Source organism: Pinus tabuliformis, chromosome X, assembly GCF_031772625.1.
Source record: "Pinus tabuliformis cultivar Carrire ecotype Pingquan chromosome X, CPIR1, whole genome shotgun sequence".
In the NCBI taxonomy this organism is placed as follows: domain Eukaryota; kingdom Viridiplantae; phylum Streptophyta; class Pinopsida; order Pinales; family Pinaceae; genus Pinus; species Pinus tabuliformis.
The window spans coordinates 318,354,615-318,367,432 of NC_142308.1; the positions used below are offsets into that span (position 1 = coordinate 318,354,615).

At 34.7% G+C, this 12,818-nt stretch overlaps 1 protein-coding gene across 1 annotated transcript; it reads left to right on the top strand.

The window, feature by feature from the left end:
- The first annotated feature begins 2,962 nt into the window (after positions 1–2,962).
- LOC149139714 (mitogen-activated protein kinase 10-like) lies at positions 2,963–10,160 on the top strand. The gene is made up of 5 exons (XM_089450798.1): positions 2,963–3,461; positions 5,512–5,911; positions 6,922–7,049; positions 7,216–7,275; positions 10,062–10,160. Exons 1-5 carry the CDS (start codon positions 3,438–3,440, stop codon positions 10,158–10,160), a joined length of 711 nt encoding a protein of 236 aa, XP_089306924.1. The 5' UTR covers positions 2,963–3,437.
- Positions 10,161–12,818: the final 2,658 nt, after the last annotated feature.

Below are 12,818 nucleotides of genomic sequence, written 5' to 3' on the forward strand. Positions count from 1 at the left end.
TATTGAATATATTATCAACAATAATGTTTCTTAGTTGAGGCCCTTGATGCAAACAATCACAGTGGATAATGGAATCATACATAAAAGAACTGTCCCACATATTTCCTTCCCTGCTGGGTATTTTTATGGGGTAGAACAGGGAGGAACATGTGGATGTGGGGTCTAGATTTGTTTCAACCATGAACAACAATATAAGATCCATTGGTCTCAGGGGAGGGCACCAATATGAGATATAAAACCATTGCATTCTGGGGGTTATTATGGTTTTTCCAAATTCCTGGACATGCCAAGCCTCCAAATCCATGGGGACTCACAAGCATTAATCAATCATGTGATGGACTTATCCTATATTTCCCATCCACATTTACAGAGTTGGCTCAGGGACATTGATTACCTTAAAAGATCCTTTCAAAACATATATTTTCATCATATCCATTGTGAATTCAACACTACTGTAGATGACATGTCAAAGTTGGGCATCTCAGACTTAGAGGGCTACCTGCATATCACATTAGGGATGGGAAATTCCACTATCGAATTCGGGCCTATGTCGCTTCCTGGTTGAGGTCTTCTGGACGCACATACAAAATGCAGAATTAGTGGACATCGTGCTTGCTCTATGGTTTTTTGTTCTTCATGATTATGAGTTTACTTGCCCATGCGCAATCATAAGTACTTCTAATTTAGGCTAGGATTAATTTCCTGAAGGAATTAGTCTTTTATTTGATTTGCATCAACCCTAGAGGCTAGCTCCTCCCACACTTCATCATGATGCATGTCTGCTTGGGTTATTTTCATTTGATGTAGTGGGTTGTTTTGATGGTTATATATGTTATGCATTTGGCTATTTACATATAGATGCATATGGTCTTTAGTTGATGGAATATTTTGATGACTATATCTTGATATCATGTATTGGTTTTTATATTACTAATAATAACCAACATTTTTTCGTTTTGAAAAAAATAAGTTCAAACCGACTCCCATCCATTCATAATTTTAGGGATTGGTGCTTGTAACTCAGTAGGTATCATGGAGGTATCATTTTGACATGGTGAAAATGTATCACATACATCAAACCTTCTTAGAAGAGGAGAAGGCTTCCATGGAGGCCTTCTGCAATATTATCACCAACTTAGAGGGAGCGACTCTTAAACTAGAGGATATTGCGGAGGCAGCGATGTACCTGGCTAGAAACAAGGCTAAATATATTAGTGGCCATAACCTTGTTGTGTATGGCAGATTCTTTGTTGTTAACCATTATTGGATGCTCTACCATTGATAGCTCTTACTGCGAATTGTAAGTGAAGCAAGGGAGTGCACATATATAATTTAATTTGTAAGTTAGGGTGAATATGACTCCAGATGTATTATGTATTTTAGGTATTATGCCATTGGAATGACACTTTAGTATCTAATGATGTTATATTTTGATTTTAATAAAAAAGCAAATATGCTAATTTTTTTACAAATGAATGATTTAATTTATAGGTCAGGTTGAAGATGACTCCAAATGGATTATGTATTTTAGGTGCAATGCCATTGGAATGACACTCTAGTATTTCATGATGTTAGATGTTTGCGGAAAAGTATCATGATTATTTAATATATATTATAAAAATAATTATATATTACAAATTAAAATAATTATATATTAGTCATTGTACCAAATGTTTCAAAGGAAACGCTTTATGTTGATAACATATGAAAAAGGAGTATAGATGAAAAGTAATGTGATATGTTGTAGATCCTTATAAACACAGACAACATATTGCATTGTAATACACTTATCCATGTACTTGTTACACATTCAAGTAAAGGAAGGATGTTGTGTTAGATTGTTATTACTGTACTTGTTTTGTGTTGATCACCTTTCTTTCATTCACATTTTTGCTCTCAAATTATTAGTAGGATCAATTTATACATAGGGTAATGCAACCACAGTCTATACATAAGAGTCATAAAGCTATCCATTATATTTCACTATAGATCCCTACCTTTCCTCACAAGAAAGTAGTTAATGTGTTACTGCCTTTTGTTTCAAGGGATATGTAAAAATACATTGACAAAGCCTCAAAATATGTGTAGGAAATGGATGTTCTCATTTTCACTTTGTATGACATCAAAATTTTAGTTAACAAAGGGGCAAGGAAGATGTTAAGGGTCTAATTGTGTTAAGATTCTATCTACATACTATGGGTGTGGTAATTTTAGTGGGTGTGGCCATTTTAACTTTTCATGGCATCAAAATTTCTAACTAACAAAGAGGTAAGGTTGACAACAAGAGGCTAATTGTGTTGATGACAACATCCTAACTAGATTGGATTTTGCATGGTGTTTACTTAATCAGATTGAGTAGATTTTTGCAGTGAGTTTGATCTAAATTTTTAAAATCAACCTTCTTATAACTGCTCATTCATATATTTCTTTTTCCTTTCTTTTATTTTGAAAGCATAATTGTACCAAATTTATTGATGGAAAGAAGCCATTGTTTCAAATTTTCTACAATTTCTAGCTCTTAACTTCTTTCCACTATCGAATCCAATCTTAAGACTCTACCACTACTTAGAATAATTTTAATCAATATAAATATACCGCTCAAAATTACTAAAACCACTTAGAATATAATCAATATTAGTATTATATATTATATATTTAAATTATGTCCGGTTTAAAATACACTTAATGTTATTTACGCCGTAAGGCGTTTCCCTCTGAAATGAACTCCACTAAATGTCTTCCTGTCCTAATCTTAACTGTTAGATCTATTGTTAGACGATTCAACAATTCTCTGCTGTCCAAAAATCCATTAAAAAACAGTTATTAGTTAAAAAATTAATTAAACCCAGCGCAGCCCGTCCGTCTACCTAGCCAGTCCGTCCTGTGCTGCACGAGCTTTTTCTGCAGAGGAGGGCCAGGAGGATGGGGAGGGCCGCGCATTCTCGACTACCCGTCTGTTTAAGACCCTCAGTTCCCAAACCCCAATGTGGATTTCTTTTCAATATTTCCCCTGCGATCGAGTACATTGAAGATCAGTGAGTGACGGGCAGTACAGGGGCCGAAAGGACAATTTTCCTGCTTTTTCTTGTTTTTCTGGCAATGCAGATATTAGGCACTCGCAGGCCTTGCAGGCCATGGGCTTGTGTTGTTTCTCTATGACTGAGCGCAGGAGAGTAGATCTAGAATTGTTTATTAATGGCAGGATCAAGATAAACAGTGGGTTTTTTATCAGAAGCAGAGGCAGATGGGTCAAATGTGGCTGACGTACAGACCAAGCTGAGAAAAGGCTAATTTTTTCCTCTCATTTGAAGCACTGCCCATGTGAAAAGATTTGGTATTTGCGGTTCCAGGAAGGTTCGCAGATAGTTGAGGCATTGGCCTTGTATCAGGACATAAGAATACAGCGTGGATCTAAAAGTGAACAGAGACAAAGAACTATGCAGCAAGATCAGAGAAGAAAAGTAAGTACCTTGGTCTGGGCTTGATCTTAATGTCTGTGATTCGATTACTACAAGACATGCTGCTTTTTCTTTTCTGGTTTTTTTAAGTGTGTCGTAGGGGATTCTTATAAGTTGGATGTTCTGTAGCAGATGGAGAATATAGTGTCACATTGCCAGAATTATCCTTTGGCATTAGGGCCCATGTTGTTTTTGTTTTTGTGTTAAAAATTTAACAGGATGTGAAACAAATCTAGGTCCCGCCCCTGCCGTTGGGCTCCTTTAGTACTGAGGTACACCCCCATTTCATGTTGGGTAAGACCATGTTCTGCATGTGGATTGATATTCCGATACTCTAAAATTGAAATGACTCCATGGAATAGCAAGGGGTGGGTATCGGTATATTGTTGATATCGATTAACCTTATTTGTTAAAAATGTCATGAAATCTCTTGAGGTCAGACTTGTGGACCCTTTTTTGCTTGTGGTTGTCTTACCTGACTAGAAGGTAAGGTTATCACTTACCTTTCACCTATCATTAATGATTGCGACTTTCCCTTTAATCTGAAGGGCTCCTTGTTGTGTAACTCATCAAAATTTGTTTTCATTCACAGGGCTACTGGAATTGATGAACCAACCAATAAGAATAAAAAGCTTGACACTGAATATGCATTGCCCTTCTTTGATAAAAAAATATTATCATAGTTTTCCCTTTTAAAGAGGAAATTAATAGAAGCCATACTATGGAATGGCCTTTCAAGCATCACGACCCTTTTTAGTTGGGAGGTGTTTTTTGTCATGTTTGGCATCTAATAACTGTAACAGTTTTAGAATATTATGTTTCGGACTCCCTTCCGTTTCTTGACCTAAAGCATTTCCCCTTTAGAACATGCCACATTGTGAAGGGTCACATTTCCTTGTTTGCATCTATTCAAATTATAGAAGGAAAATCATGCATTCAGTCTTGAAAATCGAAATCTCTTCATCAATTATGTCATTTAAATCATGAATTTGATCACAAAGATCTGTGCGCTATAACAGACTGTATAGAGATATGGACATCTGGACATGCGTTGACCTAAAGAATCCAACTTATTGTGGTCGTTTTTTATTTTACCCAGGTGATTGATGCATTGGACCTTTTCATTAACTGTCAATTCATGGGTGTTCACCTTCACAATCTTAGGCAAAATATTATTTTCCTCCAGTTATGCTTCACATGCCTCTTTGAAGAACACTAAATTTTCACCCAAATGTTAGGGAATTCTGCTTTCTGCTGTTTTGAGGCAAGGATAGTTCCATCGTCTCATATTTTGCATGTTTAGTTCCTTATAGGCTTAAATTGATCCCACTTTTTTGGTTTGATACTGTATTCAAACAAAGGATGGCAAATCTTTCTCATTCAGTTTGTTTTAAAAATTTTAACTAAACATCCTACTTTGCCATGAAGATAAATTAGTTTGGGCAATACTTTGAAGTTTGGTTCAGGTCTCCGTTTAAAATTTTAACTGAACATCCTACTTTGCCATGAAGATAAATCAGTTCAGGTAATACTTTGAAGTTTGGTTCAGGCCTCCGTTCAAATTTTTAGTTATAGTTGTACCTTTTTTAAATGAGGTCATAGGCATTAAGTCATGTGTGGTACTGATAATGCTTTTCTTGATGTTTAGTTGGAAAATAATTTATTTGCCAGTGTCCCAATAATGAAATAGCTCATAATTGTGAATTACATAGGCTTGTTCAAACCCAATGTTCCTACTCTTGTATATGTTTTAGCTGCTAGTGTTCAATGAAGCAACCTTTGGCATTGTCACTACTCACAGTAGTTCAATTTCGATACCGTTTTCATGCTTTTGAGGGAATGCTGTTAGCTTTCTTTCATCTGGGAGAAAATCTGGCCATGGAAATTTCAGGCCTAGATCATACCTGTTATTTTGCTCTGCTTAATATTTTTCTTGCTGTTAGATCTTATTATCCGCTTCTTACTCAAATATTCAGGTTTCTATCACAGATCACATTTTATGAAGATGATGTAAGGTTTAAAATCTGATTGTGATGCAATTCACCTGATGCAGACCCCTACAGAGGTTGAGTTTTTCACTGAATATGGTGAAGCAAGTCGCTACAAGATTCAGGAGGTTATAGGAAAAGGGAGCTATGGTGTTGTATGCTCTGTAATTGATACTCACACTGGGGAGAAAGTTGCAATAAAAAAAATAAATGATATCTTTGAACATATTTCTGATGCAACCCGGATTTTACGTGAAATTAAGCTTCTGAGGCTGCTGCGGCATCCTGATATTGTCGAAATCAAGCACATTATGTTAAGGCGGGAATTCAAAGACATTTATGTGGTATTTGAACTTATGGAATCAGATCTACACCAGGTTATTAAGGCAAATGATGACTTGATGCCAGAACATTATCAATTTTTCTTGTACCAACTTCTACGAGCTCTGAAGTACATACATACTCGTAGCTTTCTTTTGCTAATATTCTTATTTCTAAATAAGTTTAAACTTGGGAAAGGGTTTATGCATTCTCATTGCTGACTATATTCACTAGATATATGGGTTGTTTATGTGAGTAGGCAATATTCGGTTACTGTTCTGTTAAGATTGTGATTTTTTCTTTTATGTTGCAGGGGTTTTGTCTAATTTTAATTTATTCTCACTATTTTTTAACGCATAATTACTGTGTGAAAATTAATATGTATATATAGCGGCTAGCCTATTTCCTTTTTGCCTTCCTCCAGTTTTATAGATAAAACAATCTGAACCATGAGATCATTCTGTATGCTCTTTTCTTTCTATGTATTTCTGCATTACAGATGTATTGACAATCCAAGTGCAATATACAAGTTATTAAACAATAATTATTTTAATCATTTTCTGGCACATCAGCTATTTATACTCTTGATTGAAGTCCCTATTTATTTCACCATGGTAATGTCCACTATAGGCATAGGGGGCCCATTGTTGTTTTGTAATTGTTCACAAGTCTAAGGATCAGTTTTTTGACCACAATTTGACATATGTGGCCCGTTAACCCTCAAACCAGTTTAGTTTGATTCAGTGATTAGAAATCAATCCTTCAGAATAATGGTTCAATCTTCAAATGCTCAAATTTTCATCTGTAACTGCAAGAGTTAGTCAATTTGAGGATTCACAATTTTGATCTCTGTATTTTCCCCATGCATTGTATTTACAAATCATTTCAAGCAGTTGCACATTGCAATTGTGCTTTATTCACTTCCAAAAATATATATTTTAGTGTTTTGTGAAGTGCATATGCTTCTTTCTCGTTTGTGTACTAAAGGGTATCTGGTTTAGGACATCGATCCTGTTCAAATATTCCTGTTAAGTTTTAACTGCGTTTTTAAGAATCTATTGTGACTGTGAAGCACCTTCCCATTTCAGGGAACTTAGTATGGAAGAAGAAATGTGAATTCTATTCTCTAATTTGTCAACTTTATGTTCTTGTAGCAAATGTGTATCATCGGGATTTGAAACCGAAGAATGTTTTGGCAAATGCTGATTGCAAGCTAAAAATATGTGACTTTGGCTTAGCAAGAGTTGCCTTCAATGACATGCCCACAACAATCTTCTGGACGGTATACTATTTTAAATCTATATTATACAGATCCAAATCTAATAAGTTGCTATATTGTTATATCTGGTTTGACAGGGTTTCAGTTGAATTCTCTATTTGATTTTGATTGTTGTACTTTAGTTAGTAAATTTCCCATTTTTAAGATGTATATATTTGATGAAGTGCAGGACTATGTTGCCACAAGATGGTATAGGGCTCCAGTCCTGTGTGGATCCTTTTTCTCCATGGTATAAATTTTTTAAAGGATTCATTGTTGGATCTATTTTAATAATAATTTCATTCTACTTAGTCTGCTGTGACTAACTATTCTTAGATGTATAACATTCTTCTCATCTTCTTGCTTCTCTAGATGTTATGGAACTAGGTGTTTGCTTGGTATTAGTGTGTTGATTTCAGTGTTGCGAAAATCACGATAACATAAAAAAATCATGATTTTTTCATTTTCCTGATAATATCGCGCGATTAATTCAGTGATTTTTTCATTTTGAAAAAATCACGATTTTTTGGTAAAAAATCATGAATTTTTGAGAAAAAATCATGATTTTTTTTCCTGATTTTTACCGATTTTATCCCGATTTTTACAATTTTTCTCCTCGCTGATTTACTCCTGATAACGATTTTCGCAACATTGGTTAATTCACCATATCCATTTATCTCGAGTCGTAACAGTATGCATGCTAATTATTTTTAGGTGTTCAATCTCTTATCAGTAATTTTGGCCAGGGAAACACTGACGCCTAGAAATTTATTTTATCAAGAACTGATGTCAGTTGCAAAATTTAAAAGTCATTTCTCATTTCTGTTGTGTATCTTGGTGAGACACATGAATGAATATACTGAGGCCTTTGATGCATGTATGAAAGGAATCCTTTCTTTTATAGTGGAGAATGTTGAATGTAAGCATAAATAATTATTCTATTTTAAAAGTATTGAGATGAAAAATACTTAAATAAGATGCAGAGGTTGTACCTTGCAATTGAGGGACCAGGAATTGAATTTCTTTTGCACGAATGTGAAGATCTTTTAAGAGCCCCAGAATAATGGTTAATATTGCACACTTCTGATGTTACATGCAAATGTTATGGTTTGAACTTTACAAGTAATTTCTCATTTCTGTGATTGTGTATCTTGGTGAGACACATGAATGAATATACTGAGGCCCATGATGTTGCATGTATGAAAGGAACCTTTTCTTTTATAGAGGAGAATACTAGATGTAAGCATAAATAATTATTCTATTTTAAAAGTATAGAGATGAAAAATACTTTAAATAAGATGACAAGGTTGTATCTCGCAATTGAGGAACCAAGAATTGAATTTCTTTTGCATTAGTCTGTAGATCTTTTAAGAGCCCCATAATTGTTCATATTGCACAGTTCTGATGTTACAAACAAATGTTATGGTTGTTCAAAGTTGTGTTATTTTTTTCTGGAGATCTCTTAAAATGGATTAGCATTCCATGATTGTTGAGAGAGAATGTGTGAATTGATGGGAAAACAGGGTGGCTATTAAGTGCTTGTAAGTTGAGGGTTTCTAGTGTGCTTGTGTGCGTGATTAGCCTCAAACCAGATCTAGGGCCTAAGGAAAAATCAACACACTGAAGAGGCTCCTATGGCGTTGCCACATTTTGTGCTTGAGGGTTTTTTCGATGAGGCTGGACTTTCTGAAAACCCTCATGGTCTAATTTATGTTGATTTTCTTTTGTTTCCTCTGTGAGATTCAGGGGACAATCCTTGAAGAGATGGTTAGCACCTATGACATCTAAACAATACATGCTCATAATCCAAAGGTTGTTTCTAAACTTCATCATGGTAGGAGATTTCGATTGATTTTGAAAGTGGTAAGGAGATATTCATATACACACATATCCTTACATGAGGTGTAGTGTCCTCGCTTGGTCACTTTAGATATTTTCACAAAATCTCTAATCATGTTTCCAATGCCTTCTATGATTTTCTCCTCTCGATATTATTTTGGCAAAAGAAAATGGGGATATTTTCACAAAATCTCTAATCATGTTTCCAATGCCTTCTATGATTTTCTCCTCTCGATATTCTTTTCGCATAAGAAAATGGGGCTACTGGTAATTTTTCCTTTTCTAGGTTGTAACTTTCTTTTCAGAATTTCATGAATAACCCCACATTATTGAAAAAATACATGTTGTTCTCGAATACATTGTTTATGTCTTCTAGATTTGCAAAAATCACTATAATGAAACCCTTTGCTCCAAGCTCAAGATCAAAGTGTTCCTTTAGCTACCATTTTGTTGGGTCCATCCAACCAATGCTCTCTCCATTGGCCACATATCAATGAACTTGCATATTAAGGTGTAATCCTTCACATGCTAGATGTAGCTCTCAATTTTGTTTGATTTTACTTCGTATTTCAGAGCCTCGACTGCCTTAGGGAGGTATCGTCTTTGTTTATATCCACACAACTTGAGCCAAAGTTGATCAATGAAGTGCTTGCATCTGATGGCTTAAACCAAAACCTCCATCTCATATAACCAGATTCTCCTCTTACCATAACTACTCTCACGCCACTTCGAATAAATTCAATACCAAATCAATATAACAACAACGTGAAAAAAATAAAAATAAATAAATAAAATAAATACATAAATAAATAAATAAAAATTAAAAATTAAAAAATAAAATTAAAAAATTATTTAAAAAAAATTATATAATAATTTTATTAATCATAATTTTTAATTTACATAAAATAGTACAATTTAGAGATTTAATTATAATGGTAAATTAAAATACTTACCCTTTTATTTATAAATATACTTTTATATTTACGTCGTAAGGCGTTTCCCTCTGAAATGAACTCCCCTAAATGTCTTCCTGTCCTAATATTAACCGTTAGATCTATTGTTAAACGATTCAACAATTCTCTGCCGTCCAAAGAAAACATTAAAAAACAGTTATTAGTTAAAAAATTAATTAAACCCAGCCCAGCCCGTCCGTCTACCTAGCCAGTCCGTCCTGTGCTGCACGAGCTTTTTCTGCAGGAGGAGGGCCAGGAGGATGGGGAGGGCCGCGCATGGCGGATTTTTCTGCAGGAGGAGGAGCGCCAGGCCAGGTTTCTTGCTTTTGCTTCTGTTCTGTAATCCTGTTCAAGCATGTTCGAAACGAGTTTGGTAATTAAATGACTATGCATAGCTATGTACATTATATCTTAGAAAAACAGTAAATATTAAAGTATCTCATGTCCCTGTAAAATATTTCCATTTAAAAACGCAATCTGAAGGTTTTGGTTTGGAAATCTTTCAGAACTGCTTCCATGTAATCGCCATCGACCGTAATCACTCGGAATATTTGCGATTTTTTAAACAAATTTTGAATCGCAGAGCACTGGCCATGTCGGTGGATATGAATATAAAATAAAATCTAAAATATAGATTAAAGTGGAAGTGGGAAAGAACTAGAAGTTGGGGCAAATTTATGACTGTTTGAGATGGAGCTGCTATATAAGAGTTGCAGGCAAATTATATCTTATTATTTTGAGCTCATCTTCTTCTGTATTCTGCATTGCTTTGAATTGGCTTCTGCTTGTTATTTTTTGGCTTTCACTGTGCATTTTCTTTGTCGATTTTTCTTTTACCAGCTGGTGTTTGTTGAATTTTCTTTTATTTTTTTTTCCCTTTTTTGGATTGGTTGATTTTATTTTGTTTGGTTCGATGTGGACCAGAAGAGATGAAATGCATGATTTCAGATTTCTGTGAAGGGTAATTACCTGAGCAGGTATGCTTCTTGTTTAATTCCAAACCAATATATTATATAGGTGTATAGAATTTAGAATGCCCTCTGGTAGATAATGGTTTGGAATCTTAAGATGAATCAGAGGGTTGTTTGATGATTGTTTTTTTCCTATTGCAGGGTTTTAAGTACTTAGACACAACTCATTGGGATTTCAACAAGAAAGTAATTCGAGGGAAACTCACTGACGCTTTAAATTCATTTAAAGGTTCACTCGCTTACGTAGGTTTTGACCTGTTAAGGATATTTTTATTTTAAAGATTGAAATAAGATCTCATTGAACTGCCTTCCGGGAAGAGCCGTCCCTGAATACAAAACGAGGGAAGAAAATTACATTCAGACGTCTTGTTTTCAGCAGGTACAGTGCATGTGATGGGTTACTCGCTTATCTAGGTTTTGACCGGTTAAGTGTATTTTTATTTTAAAGTTGAAATGAGATCTGATTGATTGGATTGCCTTCTAAGGAAGAAAATTACATTCCTACGTCCGGTTTATTATTCCCTTACAAATGGACTTTTTGTGATCCATTGTGTAAACAATGATCTGCTTGTTATAATCTAAACAAGTAATTTTTTTACAAAATATTTTGTCAATCACTAGATCTCTTTGATTTTTAATGTGGTATATGATGCATTTTCAACAGCTAAAAAAATGGTGTAGCCAATTTGAGAAAGTAGATAACCCTTCATTACTGTCTTACTGTGCACAAGTTCTGCTGTTTTAACTGAATGATTACATTGTTATACCTGTTGGTGTAAAAGCCAAGGTTGTATCATATCACTTGATAAGATGTTCGAGGTAGCCAGTTGGAGGAAATGGATGGCTCTTGAAGGCTTTTTTACTGTGGACCAATGCTGCTGTTTTAAATTGAAACGTTACACCGTTTACTTATTGGTGCAAGGCTGCATCAGATACTTATTGGTGCAAGGCTACATCAGATTTATCTGTTTGTTTTTAGTGAGCATCATATTGGAACTCAGAAAAAATTATATATGCGTTAAACAAATTAGGTACATCTAACCAAATGTATAAGAAAATGGAAATGAAGTCCATGGTAGACTCTCCTCCAAAAGTTCTCTGTTTTGGTGCTGTTACATCCAAAGTGCTTATTGATGGTCAAGAAAGGCATATTTAAGCAAAGAATAGGGCAGTTTTATATAATCTTCCAAAAACTCTATGCTTTGAACCAACTTTATCAAATACAGATATGCTCCCTGAACACTTAGAAACAAACATCAAAAGTTGTCTTCTATAATATATTCATAGTGCCTAGTCCTCTCAAAGTTGTATCATATTTCAAGGAACCTATTTGGGAAACCCCATCCTTGATCAAACTCATTAGATCTACCTGATTAACATGTAGAATACAGAGCTTTTTCAGGTCAGGAAATGTATGTACTATTCTTTTTAGCTCATTATCTAACTCATAAACCATTTCAGAATCCGTTCGAATGCAATCAATAATGTCTATGACAGATTTGGACATCTCAATATGATGAAGTTCTATCATGTTCTTTCGACAATAAAAATCAGATGAAATAGTATTTGAGAATTCATTGAGATCGGTATGCAAAGAATTTTGCATGCTACTTGTTTCTTTTGTTGAAGGATCTCCACATCTTACAAAACTTCTTTTCATATTCAAGTAAAATGACAGATCACTGGATACAAACATAGAGTTGAACAATTTACAATTCCTGTGCAACAAGATTTCTCCCTCTTTGAGCTGGCCAGGAGTATTCTTATTAAATTTATAGCCTTGCATGGCTTTTTCCACCCTTTGAAATTATTAAGCTGATCTACTTTCAACCTTGGAATTCTGTGTGGTATCTCTCTCATAAATTCTCAAATTAAAACAGGTCCTTCTAAATTCCTCCTCATGGCTTTACAATTCCTGCGCAACAAGATTTCTCCCTCTTTGAGCTGGCGAGGAGTATTCTTATTAAATTTATAGCCTTGCATGGCTTTTTCCACCCTTTGAAATTATTAAGCTGATCTACTTTCAACCT

What these genes read in the sequence shown, in the direction of transcription:
- LOC149139714 (XM_089450798.1), top strand. Translation starts at nt 3,438, where the DNA reads ATGCAGCAAGATCAGAGAAGAAAA. An exon ending in AGCAAGATCAGAGAAGAAAA is followed by an intron (nt 3,462 to 5,511) that starts GTAAGTACCTTG and finishes CACCTGATGCAG; the next exon opens with ACCCCTACAGAGGTTGAGTT. An exon ending in TCTGAAGTACATACATACTC is followed by an intron (nt 5,912 to 6,921) that starts GTAGCTTTCTTT and finishes ATGTTCTTGTAG; the next exon opens with CAAATGTGTATCATCGGGAT.